This window comes from Lissotriton vulgaris, chromosome 9 (assembly GCF_964263255.1).
Source record: "Lissotriton vulgaris chromosome 9, aLisVul1.2, whole genome shotgun sequence".
In the NCBI taxonomy this organism is placed as follows: Eukaryota; Metazoa; Chordata; class Amphibia; order Caudata; family Salamandridae; genus Lissotriton; species Lissotriton vulgaris.
Genome location: NC_141697.1, coordinates 30316334 through 30339230, shown reverse-complemented (window position 1 = coordinate 30339230; position 22897 = coordinate 30316334). Strand labels below are relative to the sequence as shown.

General features: G+C 46.6%; 1 protein-coding gene across 3 annotated transcripts in view; it reads right to left on the bottom strand.

Annotated features, from left to right (window-relative positions):
* Positions 1-22897, bottom strand: part of STRN3 (striatin 3) — a 1097014-nt gene that overhangs the window by 548510 nt on the left and 525607 nt on the right. For all 3 annotated transcript variants that reach the window (XM_086936977.1, XM_086936979.1, XM_086936980.1), the window contains exon 7: positions 21336-21477. In XM_086936977.1, the coding sequence (XP_086793103.1) occupies positions 21336-21477 (142 nt within the window). The remainder of the gene's footprint in view (positions 1-21335; positions 21478-22897) is intronic.

The following is a 22897-nucleotide window of genomic DNA, read 5'->3' as shown; positions in this document are numbered from 1 at the left end:
AGAAGCAGGAATGACAAGCCTTGAGACAGGTTTTGAGATGACATCCACCATTGCAGGGCTCCGACCCTCTGAGGATTCACTTTTATGTGGTCTTCGAATTACCCTGTGCATTAGACCCACTGCTTCGAGAGCGCCTCCTGTAGAGGTCTCATTCGTAGTCGACAGTGAAGAATCAGGAGAATACCAGATGACATCATCCCCAGGAGGGATTTGAAGAGGCGGACTGTCAAGACTTTCTTCGAGGCTACTATAGCAGCTAGTGCAAGGAGCTTGTTCATCCTCTCTCTGGATGGGAAAGCTTTTGCTGACCGTGTGTCCAGGGTTACACCTAGGAAACTGATGCACCGATTTTTCCTGATTGAGGGTGAGACCCAAGCAATCGAAAAGCTTTAAACAGGCATTGGAAGACCTGGACGCGTCTTCTAAGGATGGAACCTTGACCAGCCAGTCATTCAGAGACGGAAAGACTTGGTGATGGCACTGTCTGAGATATGCCGCCACCTGGGTACGACATTTCGTGAATATGCACAGTGCAGACTTGAGCCCAAAGGGCAGAACGCGAAATTGCAAGAGTCTGCCCGCTACTGCAAATCGCAAGTAACATTTTGTGATTCCTGTGAATTGGGATATGGAAGTAAGCGTACTGTAGGTCTAGGGACGACTTAAAATCCTGCTCTTACAGTAGTTGCAAGACCTCCTGGATCGTTACCATGCGAAACGACTGCTTCTTAGGAATTTGTTGAGGGCCCTGAGGTCCAAGATTGGTTTCCACTTCTTGTCTTTTTTGTTGTTTTTGTTTTCTGGATCAAAAAGAAGCGGGAATAAAACCCTTTTCCCTTCTGAGATGGAGGTACTCTCTCTATTGCTCCTTTTTGCAGCATAATCGAGATCTCTCGTAGAAGCAGCCGTAGATTTTAGTTATTTCCGCTGTCCTTTACCTTGAAAGGACGACTTCCCAAAAGAGGATTGCTTGTTTTGCTGTTGTTGATGCTGTTGGTATTGCGGTCTACTCTGGCCTGAAGAGCAGGAAGACTTGTATTGATAATTTCCTCTGTAGGAAGACTGTTCTCTTCCTCTATTTCTACTGAAGGACTGGTTCTTATACTGAAGAGTGCCCAAAGATCTCGCAATGTCTGCTTCGTCAATTTTTTTGTGCCAAATAGTAACTGGCTATCATATGGCATGTCCAAAATCTTTGTTTGCACCTCAGGACGGAAAGAGGTTGCCTTTAGCCATCCTTGGAGCCGCAAGACTGCTGCTCCAGCCAACTGGCGGAACCCTGTCATAGCGATATTTATCGCACAGTCTATAGTTTGACGCCGATGCTTCACCATCTAGCAGAATCCTCTTTACTTCCTCTTTGGATGAATCTGGCAATTCCGACAGGTATGGGGCTATGTGTGCCCACAATTGTCTATTATAGCGTCCCAAGAGCGCTAGGGCGTTCGCGGCCTTTACGGTCATTGCCGACATTGAGGAAAACCTGTTCCCAATGTTGTCCACTCTTCTTCCCTCCTTATCAGGAGGAAGCGACAAAGGGGCTTAGGATTCCTGTTACACACGCCGGTGCTGTATCTGGCGCCCTATACTGCTTATCCAACTGAGGGATCACTGGTGATACATAGGAGGGGTTCTGCATGACCTTCACCCCTTCTGACTATAGGTAATCGATAATCTGTATTGACCTTACTGCCTTCTTGAGAGGTTCTTTGAAGTCATACAAGAAGCAGACCTGATCTCGAGAGACCATTGAGATCTTAAAACATTGAGCAGCCCTCTCTACCACATTATAAGAGATTCCAGAATTGTCGGAATTTCTCTCGTCGACGAGCCCGTCGACGAGATCGCCGTCATACACTATGCAATCGTAGACAAGCAGTCATAGATGAGGCCATCGTGGACGAGGCCATGGGTAGACGAGGCCATGGGTAGACGAGGCCATGGGTAGACGAGGCCATGGGTAGACGAGGCCATGGGTAGACGAGGCCATGGGTAGACGAGGCCATGGGTAGACGAGGCCATGGGTAGACGAGGCCATGGGTAGACGAGGCCATGGGTAGACGAGGCCATGGGTAGACGAGGCCATGGGTAGACGAGGCCATGGGTAGACGAGGCCATGGGTAGACGAGGCCATGGGTAGACGAGGCCAAAGGTAGACGAGGCCATAGGTAGACGAGGCCAAAGGTAGACGAGGCCATAGGTAGACGAGGCCATGGGTAGACGAGACAATGTCTGCTTTGTCAATTTTTTTGTGCCAAATAGTAACTGGCTATCATATGGCATGTCCAAAATCTTTGTTTGCACCTCAGGACGGAAAGAGGTTGCCTTTAGCCATCCTTGGAGCCGCAAGACTGCTGCTCCAGCCAACTGGCGGAACCCTGTCATAGCGATATTTAATGCACAGTCTATAGTTTCTGACGCCGATGCTTCACCATCTAGCAGAATCCTCTTTACTTCCTCTTTGGATGAATCTGGCAATTCCGACAGGTATGGGGCTATGTGTGCCCACAATTGTCTATTATAGCGTCCCAAGAGCGCTAGGGCGTTCGCGGCCTTTACGGTCATTGCCGACACTGAGGAAAACCTGTTCCCAATGTTGTCCACTCTTCTTCCCTCCTTATCAGGAGGAAGCGACAAAGGGGCTTAGGATTCCTGTTACACACGCCGGTGCTGTATCTGGCGCCCTATACTGCTTATCCAACTGAGGGATCATTGGTGATACATAGGAGGGGTTCTGCATGACCTTCACCCCTTCTGACTATAGGTAATCGATAATCTGTATTGACCTTACTGCCTTCTTGAGAGGTTCTTTGAAGTCATACAAGAAGCAGACCTGATCTCGAGAGACCATTGAGATCTTAAAACATTGAGCAGCCCTCTCTACCACATTATAAGAGATTCCAGAATTGTCGGAATTTCTCTCGTGGACGAGCCCGTCGACGAGATCGCCGTCATACACTATGCAATCGTAGACAAGCAGTCATAGATGAGGCCATCGTAGACGAGGCCATGGGTAGACGAGGCCATGGGTAGACGAGGCCATGGGTAGACGAGGCCATGGGTAGACGAGGCCATGGGTAGACGAGGCCATGGGTAGACGAGGCCATGAGTAGACGAGGCCATGGGTAGACGAGGCCATGGGTAGACGAGGCCATGGGTAGACGAGGCCAAAGGTAGACGAGGCCATGGGTAGACGAGGCCATGGGTAGACGAGGCCATGGGTAGACGAGGCCATGGGTAGACGAGGCCATGGGTAGACGAGGCCATGGGTAGACGAGGCCATGGGTAGACGAGCCATGGTAGACGAGGCCATGGTAGACGAGGCCATCGTAGGTAGACGAGGCCATCGTAGGTAGACGAGGCCATCGTAGACGAGCAGTCATAGACGAGGCCGTCGATGACGATGCCGTCGTAGACGAGCCATCGAAGACGAGCCCTCGTAGATGAGGCCATCGTAGACCAGGCCATCGTAGACTAGGCCATCGTAGACGCCGTAGACAGGCCGTCGAAGACAAACAGTCATAGACGAGCCATCATGACAGGCCATCGTAGACGAGGCCATTGTAGACGAGGCCATAGTAGACGAGCAGTCATAGAAGAGGCCGTCGTCGACTAGCAGTCGTAGACAAGTCGTCGTATACAAGCCGTCGTAGGCGAGCCATCGTAGACAAGCCAACGTAGACAAGCCATCGTAGACAAGCCATCGTAGATGAGTCCATTGTAGATGAGGCCATCGTAGACGAGGCAATCGTAGACGAGGCCATCGTAGAAGCCGTAAACAGGCCATCGTAGACTAGCAGTAAGACGAGGCCGTCGTCGCCGCCGCCGTCGTCATGGACGCAGTCGTCGACGAGCCGTCGTAGACGAGCCATTGTAGACGAGGCCATCGTAGACGAAGAGGCTGTAATAGGCAAAGATGATGGTTTCTTCGTCTTCTGTTGACGATGTTGGCTTCTTAGACTTTACCTCAGGAGGTATAGAAGAAGCCTTCCTGAAGGATCCTATGACCAGAGGAGGTGATTTTGACGGCTCCGGAGTCGTCTTTTTTACATCATTTTTTCTCCAAAAGCAAGTCCTTTACTCTCCTTTTCCACAGAGTGAGGAGATTTTGAAGAACTGCGCCCAGAAGACCCATGAGTGGTCTTTTTGAGGGACTTCTCAGGACGTTCCCCTGAGGAATGAGTTTGAGGAGATTTTATTCTCTTTTGAGATCTTCTAGATGTTGAGGTCAACGCCTCATCACTTTCACTGGAGAAAATAAAAAACCTCCTTTCTGGTCTTAGTGTTTGACACCATATTAAAAGTCGCCCTTCACGACCTCTCAAAAAACTTACTTGAGAAAGTACGACATACCTTGCAGTCTTTCCTTACCAGACCTTCTTGAAAAGAATGTATTTAAAGATAATCCAAAGTAGAAAAGAATCCTTGACAACTAAGTTATTTAATGAAGTGAAAAAACACAGAATATGAGCAGAGCTCAGAGGAGACTCCCTTAGCACAACGTGCGGTAGAAAATATGAGGGACTGAGGCTCCTGCCAGGAAGGTTCTAGAGGGAGGTGATGGCTGATTGGCTCTTATCTAGAGTTTGGTCCATTTTACAAAAGGACATGGATATGTTACTAAGGTGAGGCCTTTTAGGCCTACTATTCTCTATGTATGTCTTTAGGACATTACTTTTCTATGTACCGGAGACTCCCGTCTCGACGACGGGGAATGATTCAGGCATGTGAATCTATGAAAAGACACCCAAAATACTGGATAACGATTAGTTACTTACCTGTAATCCTAGTTCTCTTCCAGGGGTATCCTCATCAAAGTCATGAGCATTAGAATATTCCCGCCCATGTGCGGGATCCCGGAAACACTATATTGTATGTGAGAGAGATATATATATATATATCATGCAATAGCAGCCAAATACCATCAGAGCTGAAATATGCTGTGAAGAATTTCCACCATACATGAATAATAAGCATTAGAAACATGAGAAACAACACCAAAGATTGTTTAGAAAATGTTTTAATGCTCAGAAAGCAGTAGAAATTCTCATAACTCACTGGAAGCATAGGAAGCTCCCAGGCTGCATTGCAAACACAGTCTAAAAAGACTGAAAAGCTAACCTGCAGCTGAATAGCAATAAACTGACACCGTGCCTTTAAGGCACTCATGACCCCCTGTATCCCATCATGCCCGAGGGGTGACAGTTAGGTCAGTTGTTCTTTTCGGAGACTGAAAAACAAACCCAGTAACAAATAGGTTAACAATATCTCCTTTTTAAAGAGTATCCTTTGCCCGGGGAGGCGGGAGGGTTGCTTATGACTTTGATGAGGATACCCCTGGAAGAGAACTAGGATTACAGGTAAGTAACTAATCCTTCTCTTCCAGGGGATCCTCATCACTAGTCATAAGCATTAGAATAGAATAGCGAGCCTCTCCTCTTCCCTGCGGGCAAAGGAATGATAAAACAGTAATCTCATCAACAAGTCTGAGTAGACTATAGACTACCCAAACAGATTCCTCAAGGAGGCTTGCCCTACTTGAGTATCGGCCCTGGAATCAGATTCGAGACAGTAATGCCTCGTAAAGGTATGAACCGATCTCCAGGTTGCAGCCTTGCATATTTCCGACATTGGAATGTCATGCAAGAAAGCTCCTGTAGCGGCTTTCCCTCTAGTGGAATGCGCTTTGGGTGACACCAACAAAGGCTTGCCTGCAAGCTGATAGGCCAATTTAATGCAAGAGACCATCCATCTGGAGATGGACCTCTTGGCCGCTGGAAAACCTGTCCTCATTGAACCGTAGTTCGCAAACAGTTGATTCGTTTTCCTAATCCCTTTAGTCTTTTCCAAATAAAACTTGAGCACTCTCTTAAGATCTAAGGAGTGAAGTGACCGCTCGGCTGGGGTCGTAGGATTTGGAAAAAACAAAGGGAGGGAAATGGACTGATTTATATGAAAATCAGAAATGACTTTAGGCAAGAAAGATGGATGAGCCCTTAGGACTACTCTGTTGTGGTGGAAAACAGTATATGGTTCCTTCGCACAGAGCGCTTGTATCTCGCTTACTCTGCGCGTAGAGGTAATCGCCACCAAAAAGGCTGCCTTCCAAGAGAGATGTTGCAAGGAGGCCTTGTGGATGGGCTCGAAAGGAGGTGACATTAACCTGGATAGAACCAGGTTTAATTCCCATGGAGGAGAAGGATTTCGCACAGGGGGATACACTTTTTTTCAACCCCTGGATGAAGTCCTTAACCACTGGAACCTGAAAGAAAGAAATCTGATCAGGTGATTTTCTGTATGCTACAATGGCTGACAAATGCACTCTAATAGAAGTGTACTTCAAACCAGAAGTTACTAGGGAAAGGAGGTATGGCAAGATGACGTCCTCCTGCCCTTTAGTCGGATTTAAGTGATGATCCCTACACCACAAGTAAAACCTTTTCCACTTGAACGCATAGGACGCTCTCGTGGAAGGTCTCTTAGCCTCCTTTAAAATGTTCATGCATTCGGGAGGCAAGTTCAAATGCCCATATTGCAGGACCTCAGGAGCCATGCTGTTAGGTTCAATGATGGGAGGTTGGGATGCATTATCCTCCCGTTCATCTTGCTCAACAGGTCCGGCCTGCAAGGGAGTCGTTTGTGTGGACACACAGACAGATGTAGAAGGTCCGGGTACCACTACTGCTGCGGCCAATCCGGAGCTATCAGGATCATTTCCATGTTCGACCTGAGGAGCTTGGAAACTACTCTCGGAATCAGAGCCGGGGGAGGAAACGTGTATGCGAATGTCCCTGACCAATCCATCAGTACAGCATTCCCCTGCGTTCCTGGCCGGTGGAACCTGGACGCGAAGGCGTGGCATTTGGCGTTTTCGTCGTCTGCAAACAAGTCTATGGATGGACGACCCCAGCAACGAAAAAGCTCTTCTACTACTTCGTCGTTTAGCACCCAGTCTGGCGGATCTTCGAAGTGCCTGCTGAGTGCGTCTGCTTTTACGTTCAACTCGCCCGGAAGGTGCACTGCCACCACTGTGAGGTCTCGAGAGAGAAGCCAATGCCAGATTGTCTGAGCCTCTTGAGAGAGTGGGCGAGATCTTGTGCCCCCTTGTTTGTTCAGATAGAACATGGTGGTCGTATTGTCCGTCTGAACTAGGACTGAGTTGGATTCGATCGCTGGAAAGAAAGCTTTGAGAGCCAAGAATACCGCTCTGAGTTCCAGCATGTTGATGTGGTATGTCTGCTCCTGCGCTGACCACTGGCCTTGAATTTGACGCGGACCCATGTGTGCTCCCCAGCCTTGCAGGGAGGCATCCGTCACTATAGACTGGGAAGGAACGGGCTGGTGAAACGGTACCACCAAAAGTGCATTCTTTCTCCGAGCCCACCTTTTGATGGCATCTTTCGTTGCCTGGGAAAGAGTGATACGATCTTCCCAGCGTCCTGTTGCTTGGTCCCACTGGTCCTCCAGAGCCTGTAGTAGAGGACGCATTCTCAGCCTGGCGTTTGGGATGAGAAAAATGCAGGACGCCATGGAACCCAGCAGGGATGCTACTTGTCGGGCTGTTGGAAGCCGAGACTCTAGCAGAATCCCACATTTCTGACTCATGGAAAAAAGTCTCTCCTCCGAAGGAAACGCTTTTCCCAAGCTTGTGTCCAGAACGGAGCCTAGGGAGTGGATGGACTGTGTAGGCCTCTGGACTGACTTCTCCAGGTTCACATGGAGGCCGAGCCTGTGTAGTTGGTGCAGGCACAGTTGTAGATCGTGCGTTACCTGTACCGGAGATGGGCCTTTTAGGAGCCAGTCGTCCAGGTATGGGTAAATGAAGAGTCCCTTTTTGTGAAGAAAAGCCGCCACCACTGCCATGCATTTGTTGAAGACTCGTGGTGCGGACTTGAGACCGAAGGGTAACACCTTGTACTGGTAGTGCTTGTTCCCTACGACAAACCTCAAGTATTTGCGATGTTGTTGAGCAATTGGGATGTGAAAGTACGCATCTTGCAGATCCACCGAACACATCCAATCTCCGGCTTGAAGATGTGGACATATTTGGTGAAGCGCTAACATGCAGAACTTTTCTTTGACAATGACTTTGTTTAATAGTCGTAGATCGAGTATTGGTCTGAACTTGTCCTTCCGATCTTTTTTGGGGACAAGGAAGTATCTGGAGGAAACTCCCTTTCCTCTTAGAGTGGGAGGAACCTCCTCTATCGCTCTTTTTTGCAGTAGGACTTTCACCTCTCTTCGGAGCAAGCTTAGCTGGTGAGGGCAAGAGCTCTTTGGAGGAATGGTCTTCGGAGGCACACGGAAACGTAGCTTGTATCCATTGCGCAGTATATTCAGCACCCACTGATCCTTTGTGATGCTGACCCACTCTGCCAGATGTTGTGAAGCACTTCCTCCCACTGGAGTGGGTAACAGCGCCAGAGGAAGCCACTGCTCAGGCCTTTCCTCCTCTTGTGGTGCTAGAGGATTGTTGGTGACCTCCTCTACCTCTGCTGGGCTTGCCTCGAAACTGGGGTTTCCCCTGGTTCTTACTTTGGGACCACTGAGGGGTTTGAACCCTCTGTTGAGCCCCTCTACCCCTGTTGGTCTTGAAGCGGCGCTTGAATTCTTTTTTCTTGTCCAAGCCCACCGCTTTCACCGTATCTAGTTCCGTCTTCATTCGGGTCATCTCTTCGTCAGCATGTTCCCCGAAGAGAGCGGAACCTGAAAAGGGGAGATTAAGGATGCGATGCTGAGCATCCGGCTTCAGACCTGTAAGGCGCAACCAGGCCGACCTTCTGGCACAAACCCCATGTGAATAGGAATGCGCCGCAAGCACTGCACCATCCGCAGCCGTGCTTATCACCTGATTCGTCACCAGACACCCTTCTGTAACAGTCTCTTCAAAATCCTGCTGGTCTTCCTTTGGCAGTTTGGATTTGAATCTTTCCATAGAGTCCCATAAGGATATGTCGTATCGACCCAGAAGCGCAGCCGCACTAGAAACCTTAAGTGTGGATGCAGCTGAGTTGCAAACCTTGCGACCCCAGGAGTCTTGCGATTTGCTGTCCTTGTCTGGTGGGACTGAAGAGGAACCAGCGACTGCGTGCGTCTTCCTCGCCGCTGCCACAAAATACAGAGTCTGCTGGAGGGTCAGATTTTATAAAAACCGGGTCAGGAGATGCCGGTTTGTATTTCTTCTGAATGAGGGCTGGCACCGCTCTGATAGCCGCTGGAGTTAGGAAAACCTCTTTGACAGGATCCATAATCCCCGGGACTAAAGGTAGCAGAGGACGGGAGATGGCTTTCTTGTGTAAAGTCTCAAAAATGACTGTTGTTGTTACTTGAGGGACAGACATTTCAATGTTCAGTTTTAGTGCTCCTCTTTGCAGGACATCCAGATACGTGCCAATGTCATCCACTGGGGAGGATTTAGACGTAGGACTGTCCGTCAACGTAGGGGAGTAGTCTCTCTTGGACGACTTGGTAGAAGAGGAAGATGAAGTAGACGGAGTTCGTCGACGTCTACGGTGAGCACTGTGTCTCCACTCCCGCGATCTTTTTGAACGCTCCTCCCGCCTAGGAGAGCGAGACCTGATCCGATCTTCTGACTGAGGTCTTCTTCTGGGAGATCGGTATCTTCTGGGAGATCTGGTTGGTGTTCTCACAGGTGATTTGCGCCTGGGAGGACTACGCTTGTCCATCTCCTCTACCAGATTCTGAAGAGGAGACCTGTGTTGTGGGCTGGCATATTCTTACATACGTTTTGTAGCCCCAGAATTTCGCCAATGGTCCAAAGACTTGTATCATCTAGGTGACAGTCTGACTTGCTCGGCCGAAGGATCTGGCCGACTCTCAGGAGTGTGCACAGGACTTCTGGACCTTGAAGGTTCAGTTGAGGAGCCAGAGGACCGTGAAGAGGTATGACGGGAAGCAGACTCCGTTACTATGATCGCATCTGAATGCCTCGACGTCGAGCGTTCTTCCCTCGCCGCCGAACGCCTTCGAGGAGTTGGCGGGTCAAATAATCTCGACCTCGAATGTCCAGGTGAGGATCTATGGTCTCTCGACGTCGAGCAGCCGTCGACTGAGTCCTCTGTCTCGACGTCGAACGGCGATGACCGACTGTCGACGGAGCTCTCTGCCTCGACGTCGAACGGCGATACCCGGCTGTCGACGGAGCTCTCTCTCTCGACATCGAACGACGATGTCCAGTCGTCGACGGAGGCTTCTCTCTCGACGTCGAACGACAATGTCGATTCGTCGACGGGGCTCTCTGCCTCGACGTCGAAAGGCGATGACCGGCCGTCGACGGAGTTCTCTGTCTCGACGGCGAGTGCCTGTGCGACGACGGCGGAGGGGTATTGGGCACCCTCGACGCCGAACGTCGACGAGGCACTGACAGAGACTGCGTCCTCGACGCCGATCGACAAGTTACTGTTGACGGCGAAGGGGTCTTGGTCCTCGATGCCGAACGCCGCTTCTTTGACGACGGCGGAGGGGTCACACTTCTCGATGCCGGTCGTCGCCTGGATGACGACGGCAGAAGAGTAACCTCCCTCGACGCCGATCGTCGCCTGGTTGACGACGGTGGAGGGGCCTTTGATCTCGACGCCGACCGTCGCCCGATTGACGGTGGCGGAGTAACATCTCTCGACGCCGATCGTCGCCCGGTTGACGACGGCGGAGGGGATCTCGACGACGGAATTGGTTCCTTCAACGTCGTCGACGTACCTGTTCTTCTTTTCGGCGGCGAGCCCGCCGTCGACGGCCTTTTTGATGCCAAACGATCCACCGGTGGTTCTTTCCTCAGCGCCAAGCCTGACGCTGAGGCTGAAGGGATGGAAGACCTGTGTTTTGAAGGTGTTTTAGTCTTCTTGGAACCCTTCTTCCCCGGAGACCTTCCTCTGGATGACGTATGAGCCAGGCCATAGATGCAAATTCTCTCCCTGTCTTTGAGAGTTCTTCCTGACAGGTGCTCGCAGTGAGGACAGGTGCCTGGATCATGTTCTTCAGGCAGACACAGGATACAAACATCGTGGTTGTCTGATTTTGCTTTCTTGTTACCACAAGAAGGACACTTATCAAAAAGTGAAGACATTTTCCACTGAAAAAGCCCAGTAAACTGACTGAAAAAGGTAGTTCCTTACTTGACTAGGTTACAAATGTCAAAGTAAGTGAAAAAGTTGTTCAAAGTGAAGTAATTTTCTGTCAGAAAACAGAAATTAGTGGAGCTGTGTAACCAGGATCCTTCCTGAAGGAGCCGGAAAGAACAACTGACCTAACTGTCACCCCTGGGGAATGATGGGATACAGGGGGTCATGAGTGCCTTAAAGGCACGGTGTCAGTTTATTGCTATTCAGCTGCAGGTTAGCTTTTCAGTCTTTTTAGACTGTGTGTTTGCAATGCAGCCTGTGAGCTTCCTATGCTTCCAGTGAGTTAGGAGAATTTCTACTGCTTTCTGAGCATTAAATCAATTTCTAAACAATCTTTGGTGTTGTTTCTCATGTTTCTAATGCTTATTATTCATGTATGGTGGAAATTCTTCACAGCATATTTCAGCTCTGATGTTATTTGGCTGCTATTGCATGTTTTTTATATATATAGGATTTATATATATATATGTATATATATGTGGGGCACATATAATATAGTGTTTCCGGGATCCCGCACATGGGCGGGAATATTCTAATGCTTATGACTATTGATGAGGATCCCCTGGAAGAGAACTAGGCAGTTTTATATTTTACTGCTGTGCATTTAACTAACCATGAGACTCCCACCATGACGACGGGGAAGATACAAGCATGTGGATCTATGAAAGATTCAATGCTGGAAAAGGCGAGACCCTAAATTTAAAGATTGGTTTACAGACCTCCTAACTTGGCAGGAACAAACATTAACATACGCAGAATTACTATCCACTGCCTCCAGACCGAAAAGGCATCTGGGATCCCCTGCGCACATACCTGCTGACACACCCGGAGGCCCCTCGAGATGCAACCCCCACCCCACCCCTTCACCCCCCACCGAGCGGACTGAACTGACTGGACTTGAGACCCGGGGCCCTGCCCTTGATCACACAGGACACCCTCCCCAAGACAGGCATACTCCCACGGTGACTGCAGCTAGGTGCCAGGGAGTTGTGGATCTGGCACCCGCAGAGCTTCTCTACTGCTGGTTACCGCATCTTACTGTTATTAACTTACATGATGGGCGATGTAATCAGTCCCACTGCTTGCAATAGAGACCAAAATGTCATGGTTTTATAGTTTATGTGATCGGCTGCGGCTGTGTGTCAGTTGTGTGCTGTATTCAAGACTTATTCAATAAACGTTTTTGAAATAAAAAAAAAAGCTACAAATGAAAACGCTATTACAAATGACTTTTTTCCAACTCTTCATATTTCTTTTAGTTCATCACTTACTTTCTTAATAGCTTTCCAGTGTCACCAATGGGTTTCACGCCGTTTTCCATTACAAACTGCAAGTCGGCTCAAATCTCAAAAATAAGAAACAAGCATTGGCATAGCCAATAGGTCTCGCTTTTGGGACCTTATAAGTATTTAGTTATGCATCACACTATCCTTGGTGCAACAACATCAACTGTTGCATGGCTAAACACTTATAAGGTCCCAAATGCGAGACCTATTGGCTAGGCCAATGCTTTTTATCTTACCTATTGTAAGACTTATTTTTAAGTTGATGACTTAATGGTTATCATATACACTATAATAAAATATTGGACTATGTTCTGTTCTTGCTAACATAAAACATAACATGAGACAAGAAATAGGAATGGATTTTAGAGAAATACATGTATTGTTTATGGTATTTTGTTACAGTAGAAAGGCGGCATTTACTCAACCAAGTAAATGATTTGTGCCATTTTGTAATGTTTTCCTTTCTGTTCATAGGGCACAATTTGTAGCAGTAATGTGTGATGTCCCATGAAATAAATTAGCGCCAAAAGTTTGGTGGCCTGCGAGCAAAACGGAAAGTTGCTCCACAGCAGTATTGGGGACCAGTGCAGTGCTTATCAATGAGATCCTGATTGGTATTTTAAAGGAGAGCAACGTATGGACTTCCACAATGTAGTAAACTGTACTTAATTGGATAAAATACAGTTTACCTTTCTTAGTGCACACTGCAGAATGATCGGTGATGCCTTCTAATCTAGTCCTCACAGTGCACACTTAACACCAGCGTTCTTTTGAAGAACTGAGTGTTGCTTTACAGTTTACTGCCAACAAACCTTGCTCTTTCGGGATGCCAACACTCCAGTGGGGGGAGATTGGAGTCCTACTGAAATGGGGGGGGGGGGGGGTGAAAGAGTCCTAGTGAAATGAGGGAGGCCTGCTTCAAACCAGCCCTGGTCTCCCTATTAAATTCTCGCCTTTTCCAGGTTTAAGGCTGAATGATATCCCTCATGGTACCGCTAATAATCCTATTTGTAAGGACAGATTCTACCACGTTATAACTTTTATTTCTTCCACATATTGTACTCATAAATTTTATAACTAGAAACAGAAGCCATAACCGTGTTTTCGGAAACGTATATCCTAAAGTATCTAAAGTATCCACTGCAGAATTTGTCTGCCACGTACACGTGGTCGCTGTTCTCGACTGCACAGAAATATTGAAATTGAGTCATAATGATAACCAGGTAATTAGAAAACATTTTGCCGTCATCCACCGAAATGCTGTGTCAAAGACATTGCTCCACCAGATATTCAACAACAAAGGGATTAATTCAACAACAAAAGGAATTAATTTAGGTCCATCATCCCCTTTGGTATTGCTTTGTTCGCCCTGAGTGGGTCCCTTGCTCACTCTACCACTGGATTCAAGATAGCCTGGCTAATGAAGATTATGAATCCAAAACCGGTCCCAGGATGCTTGTTTCCGGTCCAGGGAAGCCATGGCTTGGCAGTTCGGGCTGGACTGTTCCCATGAGGCACAGGGTTAGACTGATTTGCATATGGCCATGTCTGAACTGGGGTGTTGGAGTGAGCTAAAGAATGATGATGGATCAGTTGACTGGGGTGAGTGATTTGCTCAAGCACTCCGTCCATCCTCCCCTTTGGTATTGCTTTATTCGCCCTGAGTTGGCAGGGTATGCCCAGACGTGGGTCCTTTGTTCACTCTACCACTGGATTCAAGATAGCCTGGCTGATGAGGATTATGAATCCGAAACCGGTCCCAGGATGCTTGTTTCCGGTCCAGGGAAGACATGACTTGGCAGTTCGGGCTAGACTGTTCACATGAGGCACAGGGTCAGACTGATTTGCATATGGCCATGTACTGGGATGGTGGAGTGAGCTAAAGAATGATGATGGATTAAACCCAGATCTGTGACTGGGGGTGATTGTTTGATTTGCTCAAGCACTCCGTCCATCATCCCCTTTGGTATTGCCCTGCATTATTGAATACAGAGCCACTGGCAATCACAATCGAGCGCACAGAGCTCGTGAGAGTGGCACGCGCAAGCAACACCCGCTGAAAAAAGCGCAGAAGGATTTAAACAGATGGAGAATTTTTGGATGTGCCGAGATGACTACCCGGAAGATTTGGTCAGGGCACATTGACAATCTAATTTAGGGGCTGTTTAGCATTGGCACAAAATGTTAATAGCAAGGGGAACTTTGCCCAGGGAACCTCGTTTTGATGTGCTTTTAGAAAAAGGAATAGCCTATCCAGGGTTGGGAGGATAAATAAGCCAGGCACCAAAATAAAAGTGGCCCATTAGTACATCTGGTGGCTAAATGAGGGGCCCACACTTGCAATCAGGACGGTTTTGAATTTGTAAGGACATGTTGTTTAGGTATTTGAACAGACTGCATGGATCTGGGTTTGCTGCACAAAATGGATGTATGTGCTAATAATGGAATTCAACAGTAAAAACAGACCCACCACAACATAAAATAGTCAAACTGTCAAAACACTGACCCACACACCGGAGTTCCAGACCAGCCTCTCTGGCACTGCCAGACTGCCTATAGGCCAGTCCGACCCTGTTGCGCACTAGCAATGCTTTAACATCACAGGAAGAGACAGATTAGGGTTTTCCCATAAATAAATCTGCGATTTTTAAAGAACAAAACCCCTCTATCTGCTCGCATTCCACCGCTGTCTTCTTTGTGAGGAAAAGGGCTTGAAACCCTGCCGGGCGTGCGCGGTTGGGGTCGACACATGGCGTGCTCCAGAGCCTACGTCACAGGCAGTCTGAAGCATCTTGATGGCTTCGCAGCTCTTATTGTCCCCAAGGGAACCTCGAGACTAGTGCCTGGTGCAGGGCATATTGAATTGCGCGGTGCAGTCAGCTAATGTGATGCACTGGAGCCGACTTAGAGAACCATAACGACAAATTAATCTGAGATGTCAGTTACCATGCAGCAAAATAAATCATGGCGATAAAAAAACAGTTTTAGCCAAGAAACGCAAAACAATTAATAAAACAAAGCACAAGTCCTTCTTGTGAATAACGCTTTAACGAGTTAAGCGTATGAAGGCATATCAGCAACGATGGAGCAGCAGCGGAGCTCGTTCCCCGGCAGATGATGTGTGAGCACGAGGCAGCGACAGAAGCAACATACAGGGCTGCCAGCACTAAAGTAATGAGCAAGTGGGAGGGGAGCGCGGCCGAGAGCACACACAGCGTTTCCCTTGCAGGAGCGAGCAAGGGCACTATTTCTTTAAAAGTTAATTACAAACAGATGGTTTCAAAGCTCGTTCCCGCCAGGGAATCGCCAAAAGTGCACGGGTTGCCATTGAAAGCAATGCATGCATGTTTTTGGCCGAAAAACAGACTAGATTCCTTAAGGTCTCCTCCTATGCAGCGCATGCGTGCTGCGTAGGTGAGACCTAATAAAGGCTATCTTTTAAAACAATGCACAAACTGTGATAAAAAAGGAAGGTTTTTTGATACAACTCTGCTTGTTCCTGAAAGCTGGGAAGATGGTAATCTGAGCACATTGTTATGGTTTTTTTCTTTTTACACAGCACTTTTTTACATTACAACATTTAAAAAAAAAACTTTTGCTATATTTTGGCTGTTCTCTCAGTTCACTCTAGGAGAATCGACAAACTATAATTGAGACTCACACCATAATTGTTCCTCACCCCGCATTTTGCGGGATTTAGGGCGATCTAGATCCTTGCTACTGCTAAGATTTTAATTATTTTAATTCCTGCATGATCGTGCTGCTGCTTCTTGCATACAAGCGCTGCCTCTTACCTCTGCTACTTTGGGGGCGATATTGAGCTTTAGTTCCTGACCTCGCACCATAATTGTTCCTCACCCCGCATTTTGCGGGATTTAGGGAGATCTAGGTCCCGCTGCTCACCGCGTCGCGGCGATTCAGGCCGCCATCTTAGGGGGGGAAACTAGGTTGGGTGCTGATTTACGGGCGCCATCTTTGTTGTGGGGCTAGAAGTTTTCCTCGTAGGACTCCCGCACTTACGGTTATTTAAGATGCTTACCTCTCAGGCGCGCAGCGTGGGCGCGCAGCGGACGCGCCGGAGGTGCGCCATAGGTAAGCCCGTTTGCGCCCGTTCGCGCACAGGTCGCGACCGGCGCCGGTAATACTGCCTCTTCCGCCTGTCCCCGTTTAGTATATCCTAGAGATGAGCTTACCCGGTTTGATCAGCGCTCCAACCCGAGCGGTTGCTCAAATATCACCGCTAGCCGTTTGGAGACACTGTCCTGCGGCTTGCTTAATGTCAGATCTCTCAGTAAGCATCATGTGGAAATTGTTCTCCTTATTGAATCACATGAGTTAGACATCCTATTCCTGACTGAGACATGGACTAGAGCTGATAGTGTGGTGGAACTGTGCCTTGCCTGTCCTCCGGGCTATAAAATCAGGCATAATCCTCGTGTAGGGAATAGAGGAGGGTGGGGGGTGGGGGGAGGGGGGGGGGGCCTTAGGTCTCATTTTTAGGGACACACTGAATTTTTCTCTTCTGGATATAAAGGAAGTTCGGGGCTTTGAGCTGATGGGCTTTTCCTTAAAAGCTCAGGGAGGGGCTCTGCACTCTGGGTTGCTGTGTTAAAGACCCCCTGCCAACACCGACAGCTCTACCTGAACTGGTAGATCTTATCTACGATCTTGCTAACACTCACGCCAGGTTTTGAGTGCTAGGAGACTTCAATTTGTGGCCAAATGGGCCCTTGGATTCAGCTTATAGAGATCTGACCCAGGTGTGCGGTAATATTCATCTACAGCAGCTGGTGCTCTCCCAGACTCACCTAAAGGGTCATGCCTTGGATCTGGTATTTGCAGATGTTATGCGTGCCTCAGCCAGCAAATTACAGAATCTCTGGACAAAGCAGCCCCCTGGCAGAAGGCAAGGGATAGGTCTAAACTTGCCATGCCTTGGAATTCAAAAGATCTCCTCCAGTTGAAACTTCGGTGTAAGCAGGCGGAAAGGGCCTGGGGAAAACAGTACTTGGAGCCAGATAGAGATTTCTTTAAACAGACACTGCTGGACTATAAACCGCAAATTAAGTGCGCAAAAGCCAAGTTTCTCGAGGAGACGCTGATACAGGCAGTGAATAAGTCTCAGACCTTGTTTAAAATCGTTATGGATCTCTCCCATCCTGCCTGTGCCACTAATACCATCCCGGCCTCTCAATCTTTATGTGATTCTTTGGCAATAGCCTTTGAGGACAAGATTGCCACTATTCTGAGCAATCTCGGTGACCCGGCCACTGCTACCCCTCAGTCTCGGCTGAATTCAGCATTTTCGATCATCTCTGGGGCCCGTGGATACAGGCACGACTGGACAGCTTTCCTCCTCCCTCCTTGGAGGACTTTTTCCTCTTGGCTAATGGCGTGTCCTCGGGCTCTCCCTTGGACCAGCTGCCTCATAGATTCTGGAAGGTGTTTCAAGAGGAACTCTTTCCTCCTCTCTATGCCATCTGCTGCCAGTCCCTTAGTACCGCCAGGGTTCCCGAATGTTAGAAGCTGGCAGTGGTCTCTCCTCTTTTGAAGAAGGCAAAGCTAGATCCCACATGTTCGGCGAACTACCGGCCAACCTCGCTGCTTCCTTTCCCCATTAAGATCTTAGAGAAGCTGGTCACCAAACATCTGTCCAGCTTCTTAGAAACTAATACCTGTTTGGACGTGGCCCAGTTCGGCTTTAGGCCAGCGCACGGTACCGAATCCGTACTAGTAACCGTCCTGGACGATCTTCGCTCGAGAGTCGACTCTGGTCGGGCAGCCTTCCTAGTGCTGCTCGATAGGTTGGCCGCGTTTGATACGGTCAGTCACGCTATTCTAATCAGCAGACTGGAGGAAGCTGGGGTAACAGGCCTGGCCCCGGGACAGGCTGGTTTCCTATCTCCATGATAGACGTCAGGTAGTAGCATTGCCGCCTTATAGATCAGAGATCAAAAAAGTAGGGCAAGGTGTGCCCTAGGGGTCTGCAATTAGCCAGATGTCAGGATCCCGTATGTGCGCCCAGAAGCTAACCTGGTCTTACCCGACACACTTAACATAGTATTACCTCTGGGTTTCCCACGAGACCCGAATGACATCCAAACCGTCTCTACCACTAGCTGGGCCGGGCATAAGCTAAAAAAGAGTTTTGGACTCCCCGGCACTATACTCTCCTGGACTACCGATTCCAAACAGCCGTTGGATATCCATCAAAGGAGAAAGGATTGTTCAACGCACTTTCAAATACGATCTACACACATTTGGGGAGTTATACATTGGTGGGCAAATATTCTCTGTTTCGGATGGGGTTAAGTCTAGCGACGCTTCCTTTATGGACACATTTGTACTTAGTCGTATAAGGTCAGCATTGAGGGCATTGGTCCCTGTATTACCGTTGGAACCTGAATCGTGTGCCCCCCATCCATTGCTTTAGATAGTACTGGAGGGAACACTTAATCTGCATGATGTACAGAGCATGTGTTGACATAATCCCGATTAACAACTTCAAATTAAGGGCTTCCTGGGAGACAGATCTAGGGCATCCCATTTTGGACTTTCAGTGGGCAGTATGCTGCAGTCGAAACAAGGAGGCATCCCTGAACAGCCGTCTCAAGCTGATTCACTTTAAATTTCTAAGCTGATTCACTTTAAATTTCTACGGAGAACGTACATTAACCCAGAGATGACACAGATTAAACCCAGACAAACCCCACTGTTGTTTAAAGTGTAAATCCCTGCACGCTGACTTTGCTAATCTCTCCTGGAACTGTGGCAAAATCAAAACCTACTGAGTTGCAATGTTCCAGACACTAGAGGAAATGATAGATATAGATATCAGTCCAATTCCTGAGGTCGCACTGCTGGGTTATGTGACAAACATTCCTAAAGCTGTTATGAACTTTACCGCTATAGGGTTACTTTTGGCTAAAAGAGAAATATCAATTAAATGGGGGCGCAGAAATGCTACAACACTAAAGGACTGGCTAAACAGTCCTGCTTGGTGCAACACCAACTATGATTTATACTGCACTACGCTCCCCAGAGCGTCCAGCCTTAGGGACATTTGGGGCCTATTAGTTTATACATGTATATGTGTATAATTATTACGTACTATGTACTCTTTTTAAATATTTTACACATATATATGTATTAGGCTATGTGTTCTGGGTCCCGCTTATGGGCGGAGATAATTCAGTGCTTATGACTAGTGATGAGTATCCCCTGGAAGAGAAATTGTTGATGCCAACGCCTTTGTGGAACCGGTGAGTTACTTAATTGCTGAAGTATTGGCATTATAATCCATAAATGTATACCAACATTTGACGATGCAATGTTATACTTTTGAAACTGGTAAAGTTAAAAGAAAAAATCTTTAAGGAAGACACTGAAGGAAGCATATCTATAGGTTGATAGAATTCAAAAGGGACAAAGTCTGTTCCTGTCACGTTGAATTCCATGATCCTACTTTCCCATTTACATCTTCCTCCACAGTAAAGGAGTGTTTTAAGGCAATCAAACGAGCTACAGAGTAGACAACCAGCTGTGTACAAATTGGACTATTCATGAAACAATCCCATAATATTTTAGCATTATTTAATCAGAATGTCATTAATAATGTAAATGAAAGGAATAGAATCCTCCATATCTCGCTTTAATCAACGTTTCGTTAAAGCTACTACATCTTCTCCAATTAATTTAGGAAATAAGCAATAGAGGGTTGTCATTTTGTATACATTTCTGCTTCAAATGAGTCTGCCCGGACATTGAGCAGAGAACTATGTTTACACCCAAGCCTAAACGGTTCACTACATAGTTCTAGGCTCTCAATGTATGCTCTTGTATTCTGAATCATAAAACTATCACATGTGTCCCTCTCAGACTAAAGGGTGTGAAGATAGTTTTAAACTAATCTCATCATAGAGTACCTAGCTATTTGAATATTATGACCTGATTAATCCAAAGTGAGCTATTAAATTCCCATCACGCATGCGGTCTACTGGCCTACCCCTGTCACTGAGAAACAAACACCAATTACGGTTAAGATGCATACGAATCTTAGCCTCAACAACCAAGCAAAACAAAGTATCATGAAAATTCATGTACACTGACCATCTAGATATTAATAGTCACCTTAAGTACTTTACAGCATCAGCCAACAATCCTCAAAATGTAACAAGTCGATTAGATAGCACATCGCTGCACAAACCACATGCTAAAGTTCAATGGAGAAGCGACTTAAAAAAAATCTAACTTTCAAAACGAGTGTTACAGATGACAAAAATCCAGAAAAAAACTAGGATAAAACCACCTCACATTTTTTCAGACTTCAATTTGTTTCAGCTTCTGGGAACTACCGGTTTGTGATGCATTTAAGACATAAAACAGGGAAGCAGAACATTTCAACAGAACCAGTCAAAAAACCATACACAAATGCACATCTGACTTTACGTTGAGCACATGTATCAACTGCAGTGCAGTTTTTCTTTTCTTCTAAAAACACAACCCTGATCTCGTTGATTGTTCTACTCATGGATGGATTGCCCTAGAGGTGACTTTCTTACTTACATAAATGTTTATCCCACCTCCCTGGTCAGAAAAGTAAAACTGCAATTACAAAATAGCTTAGGATGCTTTTTTCCCAAAGCAGCTTATGCGAGCACTTTACTAACAAACCGTTAAATGTGAAGAGGATATTTACGCCCCAGAGAGTCAGGAAACCTAAAAAACAAACGTCTACAGTCCCAAAAGTAACAGTCATATAATCTCTGCAGGTACGTGTGAAACAGACATTCAACTCGGTATTTTGTCATTTTACTGCTCAATCACAAATGTAATTATTTAATGTACAAAAACATGACTTGCAATAAGGGCATGTAGAAACCTTGCAGGACAGGACACCCCTGCTTCTTACCCCATTCAGTCCCATCTCCTGAGCTCCTTGCTTCACCAGCGCCTTCTCCATCTTCCGCAGTCACTAAAAAATCAAACTCTTTCAGGGCTTCTTCAGTGTCGGCATCATCAGTAAGGTCAGCTGCAAGGCCCTCGTTCCCAATCTGAAAATGAACAAAGGAAGTTTCTGAGCTGCCCTTTGGTCCGCTGAAGTGTGATTATATTGAGAGTTTAGTTGCCTGAAAATATAGATCCAAACCATTGTGGTGCATGCAAGGTAATAGTTTTAGTTTAAATAGCAGTCTTCTGGTTCAAAAATGAGAAACAATTAAAAACTTACATTCAACATTAAATTTAATTTAAAGGCATCAGCACTGATTAAAAAAATAAAAGCAATGAGTAGCAGAGTTTCCTGTAATCAAAATTAATGATATACAGTCATCAGCTTTTCTTGGTCAATAATAGTATGATCACTACAAGCATCAACACTAATCCGCAACTGGCTCTTCATTACACTCAGAACATTCATGGTCAAGGTAAAACAACAACAAAAACAAGCATTGGCATAGCCAATAGGTCTCGCCTTTGATACATTATAAGTGTTTAGCCATGCAACAGTGGATGTTGCACCAAGGATATTGGGCTGACAATTAAGTACTTATAAGGTCCCAAAGGCAAGACCTATTGGCTATGCCAATGCTTGTTAATACTTTGCTGTGATTATTTTCAATGTAAACCCGCTTATTCTTACCTTTGTTGTACATAGCACGTGGGATTAGGTTACACACTTATTTTGACTCCAATTTCTGTATGACTGCATTCCAAATACAAAATACTAAGATTCCCACGCACATTCCACAGTAAATACCAGAATTATGACACATACTAATAGAAGGAAGAGAGAGCGGGCACGAACGTGGTTTGCACAACTGCCAACAGTAAGGCTGATTCCAATTATGTACTTTCTACAAATGCTTTTCATTAGATGGGGACTTAATTTGACAGGCCGATTCAGTGTGCTATTGCGGCAAAAGGTACGCAACGAGGAGAAGGCAGATGTTTTTACAACACACACAAAAATTGTAACTGTGAGAAAAGACATTGTATTATCATTTTGTCTGGAAAAAGAATATTGCTTCAATTTGGCCCATTCCTCAAAGGCAAAATAGTAGAATTCAGGCTTTGTTTCGAGTGTGTAACTGTAATAATGACTTTTATTAAAACAATTGAGAAACAAGCACAAAGATCTTTCTACAGTGGCACGGTCATTCAGTTCTGATTAATATGCTCTGTACGTTTCTTCCTTTCCTGTCTTAATGGTGACTAAGACACTTCTCACAGCCTTTAAGCCTGAGAATGTTTCCACTTCCACTAAAGTGCAAAAATATAAGGTTAGCAAAGGTTAGACAAAACGAAAGAGTAATATTCGCTTTGTGCAATGTGCCCAATTTAGAGCTTTTGGTACATACAAATATGAATTGTGCATAATGCATACAATTCTATTCAATTCAATAAGCTTTATTCGATTATAATAAAACAACCATAAAAGCACATATAAAACAGCGTTAAAAAGCCTATACATTT